At 49.3% G+C, this 17,256-nt stretch overlaps 2 protein-coding genes across 6 annotated transcripts in view; one reads left to right on the top strand and one right to left on the bottom strand.

Annotated features, from left to right (window-relative positions):
* LOC135825855 (multiple C2 and transmembrane domain-containing protein 2-like) overlaps positions 1–4,889 on the bottom strand; it is a 31,963-nt gene extending 27,074 nt beyond the window's left edge. Inside the window, exons 1-2 of one of the 5 annotated variants that reach the window (XM_065338490.1) lie at positions 4,584–4,889; positions 1,749–1,993 (exon numbers count right to left, since the gene is read on the bottom strand). In XM_065338490.1, the coding sequence (XP_065194562.1) occupies positions 1,749–1,751 (3 nt within the window). In that variant the 5' untranslated portion in view covers positions 1,752–1,993; positions 4,584–4,889. Of the gene's footprint in view, positions 1–1,748; positions 1,994–2,721; positions 2,962–3,757; positions 4,296–4,583 lie in introns of those variants that run through there. The other 4 variants (XM_065338488.1, XM_065338487.1, XM_065338486.1 and 1 more) reach the window with 4 other exon arrangements.
* Positions 4,890–11,197: 6,308 nt separating this feature from the next.
* Positions 11,198–15,247, top strand: LOC135826213 (uncharacterized protein K02A2.6-like). The gene has a single exon (XM_065338844.1). It carries the CDS (start codon positions 11,198–11,200, stop codon positions 15,245–15,247), a length of 4,050 nt encoding a protein of 1,349 aa, XP_065194916.1.
* The last annotated feature ends 2,009 nt before the right edge of the window (positions 15,248–17,256 follow it).

Here is a 17,256-nt window from a genome sequence, read left to right as displayed (position 1 = left end):
CATAAACGATCATGAACTGTGCATAGTCATACTAACAAGTTCACTAGAGCTGGTTGGACCTGCCAAAACGGCACAAGTTGCCCACACACAAAGAGGCTGCAGTGGTGCATGATCTATCCACAAGGGCCATCCTCTGCAGCACAACGTACAATTTCTCTCTTTTTTTGGCAAAGTCAGCTGGGTGATTACATAATCAACATACTTTTTTCAAGTACAAAGAACAATGCACCCAATTCATAGGAACCCTTGCGTGCGCTGCTGCAAAGGATACAAAGTATTATCTTTTCAAATGGCCAACACCACCTCACTCTAGACTTTGGCGATAACTTCATAGGTAAGGGTATGCTCCCCACACTGGAGCTCGCACTTGGAGCTCGCACTTTTCCACCAACTTGACACTTTTAAAACTCAATCACGACTGCCATCGAAAAATACCGTGTATTGAGCAGGGAACTCAGATGGTGAGCCAAGGAAAAAATTGTAACATGGGAAATTGTGATCGCATAACTTGTGCCCACAATTTCCCATGTTACATTTGAGCAGGGAGTCATGCTTTCTTGAATGTTCGCGGGGTGGAAGATTCGATGGACTTCTCGTGTGCTCTGGATGGCAGTCATGAGTCAGTCGAGTATCAAGTGTCAAGTGTCAAGTCAAAGGGAACGCATGAGGTTTGTTATGGGGAGCTGCCAACTACCCTAGGAAGGATACGAAGTATTCTCTTTTCACAGTGCAACTTCACCTTCGCCTACAAAGTATCATCAGGGCGACACATGCCATACACTACAGAGGGTACAGAGGATACAACATATCATTGCTTCGACTGCAAAACTGCAAAACTGCATACCCTGCAAAGCACTAGTAGTACTATTACAGTCAGACCTCGCTTAATTAACCGCACACATCTGTTTTCCACAAAAATATCCGGATAGGCGAGGGAACCGGATAACTGAACGCACATACTGTATACGCACGTGGCATGTCAAAAGCAGTGACATCGTACATACATGTAGACGGGTCCTATGCAGTACAACTAGCGTGCACAGTATGTAAAACAAGCGAGAAAAATGACAAGTGTATGATACTGAGTGCTGTCCACATGCACCCAGCAGGTCAAGGACCTCATTTGCCTGTACAACTCCCTGATTCTAGCTTCTGCAAGCCACATATGCAACCGGATACGACGAAGCTTTTTTGTACAAATTTCAACCAGTTTGTACACAAAATCACGCACCGGTATGCGGATCGCGAGGTCCGGTTGTGTTGTATGCATAACATATGCTGCACATCGGTACCCAGCGATTTTCTTCCGGATGGCGAGGGATCCGGATAAACGAGGACCGGATAAGCGAGCTCTGAGTGTAGTACAGTCTGACCTCGCTTAATTAACCGCACACATCCGTTTTCCACAAAAAAAGATACGGATAGGCGAGGGAACCGGATAATCGAACACACATACTGCATGTATGCATGACATAATTATGCTGTAAATCTGTAACCAGCGATTTTCTTCCGGATGGCGAGGGATCCGGATAAAAGAGGGATCCGGATAAAAGAGGATCGGATAAGAAGCGAGGTCTGGCTATACTCTATTTTTCAGGGTGACCCACCGACTTGATCTAATTCCCACCCCCTGCCGAAAACCCAGCTGGGAAGCGACACACGGCGTGGGGAGGGGGGGGGGGGAGAGGGGGAATCAACGGTACTTCACGGCACAACAGTGCACACGGGTCACTACAAGCACAACATACCATAGGCGACTGATCCAGCTCTTCTACTTGACCCTCGTAGTCAAACCCGTCCACATCGTCCAGGTCAGGGGTGGGAGAAGACGGTAATCCAAGGTCGGCGCTTTCATTCGAGTCACGTTTCTTGCTGCTAGTGGCACCACCACCACTGCCTTGTCCGAAGCGCTTGACCTTCTTCCAGATCTTGAGCTTGCCTTTGCTGCTCTTGCCAGTGCTTTCTGAGCGGCTCAGACTACTGCCACTGGTGTCTGTAGGTGCACGGAAAAAATGAATAGTGCACACACGTGCACGCACATACACATGTACACACACGCACACATGCACGCACATACACATGCACACACACACACACACACCACACACACACACACAAAATGCAAACATGATGATTACAATGCACCATAAGTCAGTCCATAACACACACACACACACACACACACACACACACACACACACACACACACACACACACACACAAATACACGTGTGTGCGTGCGCACCCCCTCTCCGAACACACATGTGAACATCCCCCGCCTGTCGCGGTGCTGGCAACTCTCTGCTTTCATATACCGCTGTGGAGAAACTGTTCTCCACTAATGTCCGGTGCTTGCGCTGGATGTGCTTCTGCTGGCGCTTAGGAAATTATAACTTAGGTGTTGTGCACAATTTACAAGCACTTCAATCGGTTCACAAACAACAAGCATATTTCACTTGTTTTCCCTTCCCACCAAACTACCATTCACAGGAGCATGTGTGTGGTCAAGCACATTATTTCCAAAACCTGCCACAATTTTGAACCACACTGTCACAATGCAACACTACTAACATGTATTAATTTTGAATTTCAGATTCATTTTTTCTCGTTTTAGAGGGTGAACATTGCAACAGTTCTATTCTCATTTTCTCTGTCGAACACAACCGTTCACTCTAAAGCCAGAGCAAAAAGTAACACTGTGCTGTCCAACAAGCAAAGCACCTGATTCGGTGCGATATGATGCGCCGCCTTCAGACGTTGTGTCACCCGAGTCATTGTCAGCAGGCGTTGTGATCCGTCGCACATCTCCCAAGGATGCAGACAAACCAATACACTGCTCATTCCGGGCAATGGGAGATTGCTTGCGACGAAACGCGAAATCAATGGAGTTCTTTGACCCCTTTCCACTCATTTTTCATAATCATTGCAGCCAAATCTAGTAAACAATTCGATGCTTCGTCTTGAGATTTTCTGTTGAAGTATTATACTTTTGTAATTATTTCTCCCTTTGCCTTTGGCCATGCATGGAGCAAAGTCGCGGCTGCACGACAGCATCAGCATGCAGCACATGATCAGCACTCCAAGTCCAAGTCCAAGTCTTTTTTTGGATTTCGAGGACGCAGAAAAGAGGCAGGGTAGATCTACGCACAAGACAGGTGCGTTCGGCATTTGGGTGGGAAGACTGAACGTGGATCCATGGAGTCTGATTGGGTCGCAAGAGTACGACTACAACAAAAGTACAAGCATCAGATACCTAGCTGGCCTGGATACACCAGCACAAAAAAGGGAGCGGAGATGTATCGTCGACATCGTGTGCTTGATCTTGATGGATCGATAAAAATGTTCAAGTCATATGAAGGGCCAACGCCACACAAGAACAATGTGCTAGCTAGCTGCAATCACACGCAAATGCAGGACGTGCGTGTACCTGGTGTACGTGTGCAAGGCAAAAATAGAAAGCCTACAGTACAAAGAAGAATGCAATAAGTAAACAAAATTATGCATGTAACACTTTTGTGTTCGATCTCTTCTAAAAAAATATTCAATCTAGGAAATCAGAACCTAAACTGTTTTTGAAGGCGTGCCAATCAACACTAGGCAAGCCAACACTGGCAACAGTAACTGAGTTTATGAACTAATCAAGCAGCGCGGTGAGGACCTAGGACTACACACGAATAGTCACAGTGAGATCTACGCGATTCTACGGACCCCAGCAATGGTACTAGCATTGTGGCATTGAGATCAGAGACAAACTTACTGGGCGTGAGTCCGAGTGATTTTCTTGGCTGCCTAGCGGCCGATGCCTCCTCCTCTCGGTCCGTCATTCTCGGCAAAGGTTCGCGCCGGGGCTCATCAATTAATTTTTGGTATCCTATGGCAGTTTGTAAAAGCTGAAGCGCTGAAATCAGCCAGAGCTACACTGTAGCTAGCGAGCAAGTCGGCGATTACAGCTTCACTCGGTGTTACGCGTGACGGTGTGGCCATGGAGGGATGGGTGAGCAAGGCCCAGGTTGGTGAAGACCAAATCCCATCAAACTACGGAACGAGGCGTACGCGTGCTTTCTTCAAGACCACGCTGAAAAGCTCATTTTCTCGATAAGTCCATGCAAGTGCCAAGGTTACACACAAATTAATACAAATAGAGCCGATCGCGTTGTGGCCCGTCTACTTGTATCACTCCTAAACTAGCGAGCAGAGATTTCTTGCGTTGCATGCATGCGAGAGTGACAGGAAGAATTTTGCTCAATTTTCGGCACGGAGTGACACTTTCAAACCTGTACAGCGGATGAGGTATTGAGAACCACGATCATCCCGAGTTGAGATTTCACGCGGAAATACTCGTGCCATGGCATGAGCACCAACACCAGGCCATGCTGTGCCAGGCTGCAGGCCACACGGTGACGGACACACGTGCTGCCTGTCAGTGCCTGACGCCTACGCTAGTGCCCTACAAGTGTACGAAGAAGTACATAAACAACGAGGGCAGGCCCACACGCCGTGATCCGTTGCTCGATCGCTTGCCGAACCTTTCGGTGATACGGCCAATACAATGTCAATGCATTTAAAAAAATATTTTGGCTAACCTGCGCGCTGGCCTGGTGGTCTTGGTGCCTCGCCCCGCGTCTCTTCGCTGGGACTGGTATAATGACTACCTTATCATGATCATGATGATTGTGCAGACCCAAACTCCAAAAGCAGGCTGGCAGCGATAGCTTGCGTTGGAAGCCCTGCAAGGTGACCGGTCCACCACGGCAAGTTCACGAGATCGAAACTCACAAGCAAGTGAACGATAGGAAGTACTAAAAGTAAACAGTTTGACAGTAACTGTTGCTTGTTCAGAGCTTGCCTTCACTTCAGAGTCAGACATATCAGTAGTACAGACTGCGCAGATTGAGTAGTACAGACTGAATGGACTTGCCACTACTGCACTAGGTACTGTAGATCTACTAGTGCTAGGTGGGGATAGGATGTCGCGTGAGATGGAGCAGCAGTCGCAGCCAGGCAGTAGAACGATACCGGTATGTGTAGGTGCAGGTAGAGTCTACTGGTCTACGCGGTATGGCCACGAGTCCCACGACTCTATGGCCGGGGGGCCGGGATATGAGTCTATGACAATCGTGACTTTTTATTATTAGGCCAAACTAAAGAAGGTGTGTGGTTCGACTCACCCGACCGACCGTACATTTTTCACCCCGACCGTAACTTTTTTTCGGCGGGCTGTCGTGTGACTGACGTACGTGGACTGAACACGTCCACGTCTACGTGCTGTGCAGCGTGAGTACACTAGTACACTGCGGACGCAGGCGGCTCCTTTTGGACTTGACTTGTAGTTGTACTGCAGTGCAGTGCAGTGAGTGGTACGACTGCTGCCTTGTGCTGGTAGACTACCAGCACAAGGCAGCAGTCGTACCACTGTGGTAGTAGAGTCTACTCGATACGACCACCGGCAGACTGGCGAGACTAATTTTTGAAGTGACCGTCCGGTTGAGAGTGATTGCCTCGTTCCAGATTAAGGACGGCCTTCTGTTTTGGGATGAAGGACAGACGAGATTGCACTTTCCTCGTGTATTGGGAACGATATTTCACCTGTACCGGTAAGTTAGTTGCTGCTCCATGTGTGCAAGCACAGGAAGCGTCGATGGAAAAAGCCCATGTATTCGTGCACGCCGACACCAAACTAGCAATACATGTACCGGTACATTGTACAATTTGTACTTCGAAGTAGTTCCCGAACTTACTTTCAACTCGCATCGTTCTTCATTTGCTTGATGATTTGGACAGTCAGAGTCACCGCTTGAAGTTATTCTCTTCTCGTTCCAGAGCTACACAATGTTTCAAAGTATTAGCCAGTGATCCCTTTATACAACATGTATGGCATAACACTGCGTAATAATGCCGATGTACTGGGTGTCTAAAGGCAGTACAGTGTATTTACATGTACTAAAAAATATATTTAAAAAAAAAATCCGCCCGCCCGCCCGTAAAAAAAATGTCCATGTTAGTCGAACCACACACCTTCTTTAGTTTGGCCTTATTATTAAAATATCATTATTTGATAACCGCAATCAATAAAACTAGCTGAACCGACATTTGTGTACTTTATTCATGCAATGTAAAAACGGTGGAGACGATGTGCAATAAAACGATGAAACTATGAAGAACTCACTCAGTCTCCCACGCGCTGCCTCCACCCTATTCACTAGATCCCCGATCTTTGCTGGCTATGTGTTTTGGGCAACATTACCAACGCAGGCCAAGACCAGCACGTCGATGGATAATTTTGTTGCTAAAATCTCTGCTCAATTATAGGTTTCATGTATATCCTGCTGGTTTGTCTCCTCCTTTGCCTTCTTTGCCTCTTATTTGTATTCTTTTATCTGTTTTACTGCTGTGGTTGGCTTTCACCCTTGTCTCAGTTTTATTGGCCGTCATCATGATGTGCCATGAGATAATGATATAAATACAAAATACAAATACAAATGGTGTAGGGAAAAAAAAATAATTATTATGGATTCAAACAAGTTTTCGTACAACACTCATCAGGAATTGTCGTTGTACTAAAGGACACTGAACCAAAAATTGAACTATTATAGAAAATCTAAGTTAGAGAAATAACACTAAGAGCAACAACAGTGAAATTTACAAGTGTGAATTTTAACAATCAAAGCGAGAAATGAACAAAGGAGAAAGGAAGGAAAGACAACGTGATAACACATAACAGCAGTACATTACACCTAGAACATTAACGGCCAAGCTTGGCCGCAGTAAACACGACACGTTACTTGAACAATTTCAACCCAATTATACTATCTTTCTGTACACACAAATTAGGCTTGTACAGACGCTGATAGATAGCTCAAGTTCCAACACTTAGTCCATAACCATGACGACCACGGCACAATACAGTGAATGAAGAGTCGGAATACGAATTGCAACAATCAGGACTAGCTAGCAGATGATTGTACACTGAAGACTTGCTACCACGAAACCTACGCACAACACTAACACTCTCACCGGCATTCTCACCATCACTCCCATCACTGCTCTCGAGTGAGTCGGAGAGCAGTGATGGGAGTGATGGTGAGAATGCCGGTGAGAGTGTTAGTGTTGTGCGTAGGTTTCGTGGTAGCAAGTCTTCAGTGTACAATCATCTGCTAGCTAGTCCTGATTGTTGCAATTCGTATTCCGACTCTTCGTTCACTGTATTGTGCCGTGGTCGTCATGGTTATGGACTAAGTGTTGGAAGCTATCTATCAGCGTCTGTACAAGCCTAATTTGTGTATACAGAAAGATAGTATAATTGGGTTGAAATTGTTCAAGTAACGTGTCGTGTTTACTGCGGCCAAGCTTGGCCGTTAATGTTCTAGGTGTAATGTACTGCTGTTATGTGTTATCACGTTGTCTTTCCTTCCTTTCTCCTTTGTTCATTTCTCGCTTTGATTGTTAAAATTCACACTTGTAAATTTCACTGTTGTTGCTCTTAGTGTTATTTCTCTAACTTAGATTTTCTATAATAGTTCAATTTTTGTTTCAGTGTCCTTTAGTACAACGACAATTCCTGATGAGTGTTGTACGAAAACTTGTTTGAATCCATATTTTTTTCCCTACACCATTTCTTCATAGTTTCATCGTTTTATTGCACATCGTCTCCACCGTTTTTACATTGCATGAATAAAGTACACAAATGTCGGTTCAGAACTAAATATTGCGACAGAGCTTTCGGCCATATTTTCAATTCATTGCATTCCCAACTCATCACAACCACGCGCTCTTCAGCCGAACCATACAGACACCAGCAAGGACACTTCCGTTGAGAGATAATATTGCTCCACGCCTCTAGACAGCTGTTTCGCTCCCTGTCGGAGCTCATCAGTAGAGGATGATAATGATGATAATGGAGGAATGATCATTCTTATACACCAGAAATGGCGCAAGTGCGCGCTTTCCACATAATATCAATGGCATATGCAAGCTGCTAAAATGGTAAAGTGTGAGAACAGCGATAAATAATCATAGTACGCGCTCATTGGTGGAGAAACACACCACACAAGCGACGAAAATCTTACTCGGATTACTGATGCCAATGGAAAGTACATGTAAATTGTTTATTAATATTATTATGATGTTGCAATGTCCATGTATGCAGGCGAGGCGAGACTCACCGCCGAGATCCCCCAACGCGACAGGCTCGGTTGCCGTTCAGGATTCACACCGACCTGTCCGCCCGTCAACAGGATCGACAGCGGGAGGCCCCACTGATGCCGATGTCGATGCACACCAGGAAACTTGTAGTCGTGAGTGTGATACTAACAGGTCTAGTAGCAACCACTTGGGGCATTCACTCCAGTCAGGGATGCTTGGTCGACGCTTCGTATCAGCAGCTCAGCTGAGTTTGATCACACTCAGTATCACACTCACGACTACAAGTTTCCTGGTGTGCATCGACATCGGCATCAGTGGGGCCTCCCGCTGTCGATCCTGTTGACGGGCGGACAGGTCGGTGTGAATCCTGAACGGCAACCGAGCCTGTCGCGTTGGGGGATCTCGGCGGTGAGTCTCGCCTCGCCTGCATACATGGACATTGCAACATCATAATAATAAACAATTTACATGTACTTTCCATTGGCATCAGTAATCCGAGTAAGATTTTCGTCGCTTGTGTGGTGTGTTTCTCCACCAATGAGCGCGTACTATGATTATTTATCGCTGTTCTCACACTTTACCATTTTAGCAGCTTGCATATGCCATTGATATTATGTGGAAAGCGCGCACTTGCGCCATTTCTGGTGTATAAGAATGATCATTCCTCCATTATCATCATTATCATCCTCTACTGATGAGCTCCGACAGGGAGCGAAACAGCTGTCTAGAGGCGTGGAGCAATATTATCTCTCAACGGAAGTGTCCTTGCTGGTGTCTGTATGGTTCGGCTGAAGAGCGCGTGGTTGTGATGAGTTGGGAATGCAATGAATTGAACATATGGCCGAAAGCTCTGTCGCAATATTTAGTTCTGAAGTTTTAATGCGCCGTTAGTGGCAGAGCAGAGTGGACACGAAGAGTCGGTGAAGAAAGAAGGAGAGATGACAAGACGAGTCGGTGAAGAAGGAAGGAGGAAAGCAAGACACATCTGCAACATCTTTGATCAAACTGAGCTGAGCTGCTGATACGAAGCGTCGACCAAGCATCCCTGACTGGAGTGAATGCCCCAGCTGGCCTCTCGTTTGTCAGTGGTTGCTACTAGACCTGTTAGTATCACACTCACGACTACAAGTTTCCTGGTGTGCATCGACATCGGCATCAGTGGGGCCTCCCGCTGTCGATCCTGTTGACGGGCGGACAGGTCGGTGTGAATCCTGAACGGCACCGAGCCTGTCGCGTTGGGGGATCTCGGCGGTGAGTCTCGCCTCGCCTGCATACATGGACATTGCAACATCATAATAATAAACAATTTACATGTACTTTCCATTGGCATCAGTAATCCGAGTAAGATTTTCGTCGCTTGTGTGGTGTGTTTCTCCACCAATGAGCGCGTACTATGATTATTTATCGCTGTTCTCACACTTTACCATTTTAGCAGCTTGCATATGCCATTGATATTATGTGGAAAGCGCGCACTTGCGCCATTTCTGGTGTATAAGAATGATCATTCCTCCATTATCATCATTATCATCCTCTACTGATGAGCTCCGACAGGGAGCGAAACAGCTGTCTAGAGGCGTGGAGCAATATTATCTCTCAACGGAAGTGTCCTTGCTGGTGTCTGTATGGTTCGGCTGAAGAGCGCGTGGTTGTGATGAGTTGGGAATGCAATGAATTGAACATATGGCCGAAAGCTCTGTCGCAATATTTAGTTCTGAAGTTTTAATGCGCCGTTAGTGGCAGAGCAGAGTGGACACGAAGAGTCGGTGAAGAAAGAAGGAGAGATGACAAGACGAGTCGGTGAAGAAGGAAGGAGGAAAGCAAGACACATCTGCAACATCTTTGATCAAACTGAGCTGAGCTGCTGATACGAAGCGTCGACCAAGCATCCCTGACTGGAGTGAATGCCCCAGCTGGCCTCTCGTTTGTCAGTGGTTGCTACTAGACCTGTTAGTATCACACTCACGACTACAAGTTTCCTGGTGTGCATCGACATCGGCATCAGTGGGGCCTCCCGCTGTCGATCCTGTTGACGGGCGGACAGGTCGGTGTGAATCCTGAACGGCACCGAGCCTGTCGCGTTGGGGGATCTCGGCGGTGAGTCTCGCCTCGCCTGCATACATGGACATTGCAACATCATAATAATAAACAATTTACATGTACTTTCCATTGGCATCAGTAATCCGAGTAAGATTTTCGTCGCTTGTGTGGTGTGTTTCTCCACCAATGAGCGCGTACTATGATTATTTATCGCTGTTCTCACACTTTACCATTTTAGCAGCTTGCATATGCCATTGATATTATGTGGAAAGCGCGCACTTGCGCCATTTCTGGTGTATAAGAATGATCATTCCTCCATTATCATCATTATCATCCTCTACTGATGAGCTCCGACAGGGAGCGAAACAGCTGTCTAGAGGCGTGGAGCAATATTATCTCTCAACGGAAGTGTCCTTGCTGGTGTCTGTATGGTTCGGCTGAAGAGCGCGTGGTTGTGATGAGTTGGGAATGCAATGAAATGTCGGTTCAGCTAGTTTTATTGATTGCGGTTATCAAATTATTGTCTCCTCGCCGTGTGTTTAAATATCATTATTATTGCAAATACGCTCAGACACGAATGTATTAAAAACCAGCATTTGCTTCCGGGAAGGATTCACAAACATAAGACAAAAACACCATGGCTCAATGTAACTGCACCTACGGAAAGCAGCTTCTATTAGACTATTGTCTGTACAGTCACCTACCTGTGCCTATATATTTGGCATAGTCCATCCATATGTTTCCTATTTCACACCTTCGCCGCACATGCACCTCGCATGCACCAGCGGTGACTGTTGCGTGCCTGTGCTGTTTACATGCCTACTCTGTTCCCTGTGTTCTCCACTTCTCCTTCTGTCTTCATCAAGTATACAATGTAGTTTGTAATTCCTACCTGAGAGTGATGGTTGTGTTGGACTGAGAGAGTGTGCATGGGCATTTACCCTTAGTGCTGTTGCAGTAACGCAACACTTGGTGTCAGAACTGGTACCCCGAACCCTCGCCACCGGACCCGCTCGCCATGGCGAAATTTCAGCCCCCTGAAAGCTTCGACTTTTCCGCACCTGAGAATTGGCCCCGCTGGAAAAGCCGATTCACACGCTTCCAGATTGCTACCAAACTCTCTTCCGAATCCGCAGATGTCCAAATCTCCACTCTCATCTACTCTCTGGGCCCAACTGCGGATGATATCTTCCAGCGTGAGTTGTCCTTCGCCCAAGATTCCGACAAGGACGACTTCGATAAAGTGGTCGATGCTTTCGACAAGTACTTTGCACCTGCGGACAATGTTATCCACGAACGGACGCAGTTCGCTCGTCTCCGCCAGCTCCCCGGTGAGTCCGTAGCCACGTTCTCAAGCCGACTCCACTCTGTCGCGGCGAGATGCCGTTTCGACAAGCCGTCAGAACGGATCCGCGATCACCTCGTCGCCCACATGGCTGATTCTGAAGTGAGTAAGGCGATGCAGAAAAAGGACATAGGCTCCCTCACCCTCGCCGATGTTCTCAAGGAGGCCAAGGCAGCTGAGACCCTCGAAATCCAGCTAGCCACTCAGCGCTCCGCAGCCACTCAGCCCTCCGTCGCAGCCGCTGTCGCTCGCGGACATCACAAACAATCTCGTGGAACTGGCAGACCGAAGAATGCTCCCGCTGCATCTCGCCAGTCCGCGCCTAGCTACTCGACACGTGGCCCTCCAGCAACCTCTGATCCGCGCGCTCCCTGCTCCGGCTGTGGCTCATCCAGTGGTCACTCGCGCCGCGAGTGTCCTGCTTGGTCCGTCGAGTGCCGTAAGTGCCAGCGTCGTGGTCACTTTGCCAAAGTGTGTCGTAGCTCTCGTCAAGTGGGCGCGAGCGAGCTGTCTGACCATCCGGTGAGTGATTCTGCTAGTGCAAGTGCGAGTTGTTTTATGGGTAGTGCTTCATCCGAGTCACAGGAACCCAGTATCTGTGTTTTGAGTTCAGTATCCATTCCTGACTCAACTGAACCCTGGCTTGTTGAGCTCCCCATCAATGGCCAGTCAGTGTTGTTCAAGCTGGACTCTGGCGCAGACTGCACACTCCTGTCACTGCCTTCCTACAATAGCCTCAGTCCTCAACCTAAGCTCACACCGATCTCCACTAAGGTCACTGGACCTGACGGCCAACCTCTACCCATACACGGCGCATTTGTTGCTGCCAGCTCCTGGAAGGACCGCAACGTCACGTTCCGTGTTATTGTTGTTGATGGCCCCAGCAACCTCCTGAGCCGCAGTGTGTGCCAGGACCTGAACCTCCTGTCTTGCGATGTATCCGAGGCATCCGCAAGCCCTCCGTCCGCTCCTCCTGTCATTGGTCGCATGTCCGGTCCTGCAGCTACCATCGAGCTGCAAGACAATGCCCAACCATATCACTGCCAGACCGCACGACGAGTTCCCATCCACCTGCAAGCCAAGGTCAAGACCGAACTTGACCGGATGGTCCAGATGGGAGTCATCTCTCCAGTCACCGATCCGACCGACTGGTGTGCGCCCATGGTGCCCGTGCTCAAGAAGAATGGCTCCGTCCGCATCTGCGTGGATCTCAAACGCCTGAACCAGTCCGTGAAGCGCTCACACTTCACTCTGCCGACCATCGAAGACACCCTGGGCAAGCTGTCCGGAGCCAAGGTCTTCTCGTCGCTTGACACGGCATCTGGGTTCTGGCAAGTGCCACTTGCTGACGACAGTGCGTCACTCACTACCTTCATGACACCGTTTGGCCGGTTTCACTTCAACCGTCTACCCTTTGGTATCACCAGTGCGCCAGAGGTTTTCCAGCGTCGCCTACTGGAAATCGTTGGGCACATTCCCAACGTGGTCGTCTTCATGGATGACATCCTCGTGTTCGGTGCCACTCTAGCTGAGCACAATGCTGCCCTCACTGCTGTCCACGCAGCTCTCGCTTCTGCAGGCGTACTCCTCAACCCCGCCAAGAGTCGCCTCCGTATGAAGTCCCTGACGTTCCTGGGTCACCTCATCGGTGCTGACGGTGTCCGCCCAGACCCAGCCAAGGTGTCTGCCATCCAAGCTCTGAAGTCACCGACCAACGTGCCCGAGTTACGCCGTGCGCTGGGCATGTTCACGTTCCTGTCGAAGTTTGTGCCAGATATGGCCAATGTCAGTGCCCCGCTCCGTGCTCTCCTGAAGGCCGACACCGCCTGGCAGTGGGACACCCAGCAAGAAACTGCCTTCTGTCGCCTCAAGGAACTCGCTACTACTGCTCCCTGCTTGGCACTGTTCTCGCCCGACCAGCCCGTCCGTATTAGTGCTGATGCCAGTAGCTACGGACTGGGTGCTGTCCTCTTGCAGCCTGATGGCTCCCGCTGGCGCCCTGTTGCCTGTGCGTCCCGCTCTCTATCACCTACTGAGCAGCGCTATGCCCAGATTGAGAAAGAGTGTCTCGCCATCGTTTGGGCATGCGAGCATTTCCACCACTACATCTACGGCGGTCCTCAGTTCACAGTCGAGACTGACCACAAGCCTCTCGTGCCTCTCATCAACTCCGCTGATCTCGCCCGCTCTCCTCTGCGATGCCAGAGACTCCTGATGCGGCTGATGAGGTACAACCCAACCGCTATCCACGTGCCCGGCAAATCACTCGTCATTGCCGACACCCTATCCCGTGCTCCGCAAGAGTCCTCGCCTACTAGTGATCTTGCTGATGAAGTACAGCTGCATGTGTCTGCCGTCACATCGCATTGCTCCACCGACCCGCTCTTGGTCGACGTTCGGAACGCGACCAACATTGATGCCGACATGTGTCGCCTCCGTGCCCTCATCCTCAACGGGTGGCCAGCCAAGCCCACCTCGGTCCCCGCTAGCCTCTGCCCGTACTTCGCTGTTCGCGATGAGCTCTCAACTGCTGATGGTCTCATATTCCGTGGCCAACGTGTCATCATCCCTGCATCCCAGCGCAACGCCACCCTTGCCAGTGCTCACGAGGGTCACCAAGGCGTTGGTAAGTGTCGTGCTCGTGCGCGTGCTGTGATGTGGTGGCCTGGTATGTCTACGGACATTGAGTCGTATGTGATGTCTTGTGCCACCTGTGCCAAGGCCCGTCCCAACCCAGCCGAGCCGCTCATCTCGTCCGAGTTCCCATCTCTTCCATGGTCAAAGATCGCGTGTGATCTGTGTGCAGCCAAAGGATCCACTTACCTAGTTGTTGTCGACTATTTCTCGCGCTACATCGAAGTCAAACAACTTACCACTACTACGTCTGCCGCTGTGATTGCCTGTCTCCACTCCGTGTTTTCTACCCATGGTATTCCACACACGCTAGTGTCTGATAACGGTCCACAATTTGCTAGTGCCAGCTTCCGTGCATTTGCTGCCGAGCTTGGATTTGCCCATCGCACGTCAAGTCCTCGCTTCGCCCAAAGCAACGGCGCTGCAGAACGTGCCGTTCAGACAGCCAAGCAGCTCCTTCTGAAGAACGACGACTTGCCTTCCGCTCTCTTGGCCTACCGGTCTACGCCATTGGCCAACGGTTATTCACCGTCACAGCTGTTGTTTGGCCGCCAAATCCGCTCCCGGCTACCAGGACCCCTCCCTGCTCCAGCGTGGCCCGATTTGACCGCCCTTGCCGACAAGGAAGCATCTTCCAGGTCTCGGCAGGCTGATCGCTACAATCAACGCCACCGTGCTCGACTGCTGCCTGTTCTCGCCCCTGGTGCTCCTGTGTATGTCCCCGATATGGACAAAACAGGACACGTCCAGAACCGCCTGTCCGAACGCTCTTACACGATCGACCTCACTCCTGGGTCATCTGTCCGCCGAAATCGTCGCCACGTGCGTGCGTTGCCATCCACGCCATCCGCGTCAGCCAAACGCCCTGATCCCTCCCGCTCACCCTCCTCCATTGAGCCCATGTATGAGGTTGAGTATGGTGTTCCTGCTCCTGTGCATGTTGCCCTGCAACCACCAGCTAACTCTACTCTGCCACCTCTTCTGCCTGTGCCGCAGTCTCCTAGAGTTGCTAAGCCTCTGCCACCCGGTCGCAGACCACCATCCAGCCGTGTTCGCCATGCGCCGCAACGCTATGCTGCCAATACCTGAACACAGTAACACTGTTTACTCCGTGTGTTCCAGTTGAACTATGACTGTGTTCTTTTCATTTTTTTTTTCTCTCTATCATTCTGAGTAATGCTCACGTTGGTACCCGCTCCAGAACTGCTATCGTTCCTTTTCCTCTCTCCTTTGCTCCACACTTTCTCGTGTCCCTCCGTTCGCATTTTTTTCGGGGGGAGATGTACAGTCACCTACCTGTGCCTATATATTTGGCATAGTCCATCCATATGTAATTTGACCCTGCTTCCTATTTCACACCTTCGCCGCACATGCACCTCGCATGCACCAGCGGTGACTGTTGCGTGCCTGTGCTGTTTGCATGCCTACTCTGTTCCCTGTGTTCTCCACTTCTCCTTCTGTCTTCATCAAGTATACAATGTAGTTTGTAATTCCTACCTGAGAGTGATGGTTGTGTTGGACTGAGAGAGTGTGCATGGGCATTTACCCTTAGTGCTGTTGCAGTAACGCAACATTGTCAAGTTCGAGTGGCAATGTCAGAAAGACTTTTTATTATTTATGTACATGTAATGTATGCACTACATGAGTGTAGTAATTAAATTTTTACTGTACGAGTGTAGATCAGTACTACTGTCATGTATTTCGATTTTGACAGCATGTTACAAGGCGAGGACGCGTAGTGCTCCTGACTACAACCATAAACCGGTTGGCAGAGTCCCGGTCTTGCGACCATTTGAACCGTATTGGGAAAACCCAGGTTCGGACCCTCGTTACTCTACGGGTTGGTAGGATTTTATAATTTTCGTTTTTTGTGTTGTAGAAGTCGTCGTGTTGCCGCCGTAGTATTGTTCACGTTGCTGCCGCTGCAGGGATCACGTCTGGAAGGATTTGTGATGTTATTTTCTTGTCTTCCTCTGTAATTAAATTATTTGTAATTTATATTTCTTTTTTCTTTTGTTCTTTTGTTCTTTTTCTTTTTTCTTGTCTTTTTCCAACTTCTGCCCATGGCGTCCTTCTCTCGGCTCGTCAGCTGTAACAGTCATAGTCATCACCATGACGACTGTTGTGAGAAGGTGCTCGCTACCGACGAGGTTGGTGATGTCCCGACGAGGCCATGGGTAGGCCTTCACCACGTCGGAACACCCCGTCTGCACGTTGGTGTTGTGGTCTGGGTGTTGATGGACGTTGATGTTGTTGTAATAGTTGTTGTCGTTGTAATTGTCGTTGATTGTTGTTGTTGTTGTTGTTGTTGTCGTCGTCGTCGTCGTCGTCGTCGTCGTCGTCGTCGTCGTCGTCGTCGTCGTCGTCGTCGTCGTCGTCGTCGTCGTCGTCGTCGTCGTCGTCGTCGTCGTCGTCGTCGTCGTCGTCGTCGTCGTCGTCGTCGTCGTCGTCGTCGTCGTCGTCGTCGTCGTCGTCGTCGTCGTCGTCGTCGTCGTCGTCGTCGTCGTCGTCGTCGTCGTCGTCGTCGTCGTCGTCGTCGTCGTCGTCGTCGTCGTCGTCGTCGTCGTCGTCGTCGTCGTCGTCGTCGTCGTCGTCGTCGTCGTCGTCGTCGTCGTCGTCGTCGTCGTCGTCGTCGTCGTCGTCGTCGTCGTCGTCGTCGTCGTCGTCGTCGTCGTCGTCGTCGTCGTCGTCGTCGTCGTCGTCGTCGTCGTCGTCGTCGTCGTCGTCGTCGTCGTCGTCGTCGTCGTCGTCGTCGTCGTCGTCGTCGTCGTCGTCGTCGTTGTTGTTCTCCTTAGTGTTGTTCTCGTTGTTAATAATAATAATAATATCTTTATTAGGATGACCCAGAGGCTTGTCGCCTATCAAGGGGTTCACCGCTTTGAAGGATGTACATGTACACGTATGAGCTAAAGTGAAAGTAGTGAAAAGTTGTGCAGCGGGAATGCGTTGGTGTTGCTGTTGGTCTTGGTAATACTAATAGTCTTGTTCACGGACCTCATGAATTCCACAAATAAAACAGAGTTATATTTCTTGAATCAGCTTCAGGGTTACTTTTCCTTCAATTATGAATGATTTGTGGAATGTTGCAATTGGTAACA

Source organism: Sycon ciliatum, chromosome 10 (assembly GCF_964019385.1).
Source record: "Sycon ciliatum chromosome 10, ocSycCili1.1, whole genome shotgun sequence".
NCBI lineage: Eukaryota > Metazoa > Porifera > Calcarea > Leucosolenida > Sycettidae > Sycon > Sycon ciliatum.
Note: the sequence above shows the minus strand (reverse complement) of the source record. Positions and strands in the feature narration are given on the sequence as shown.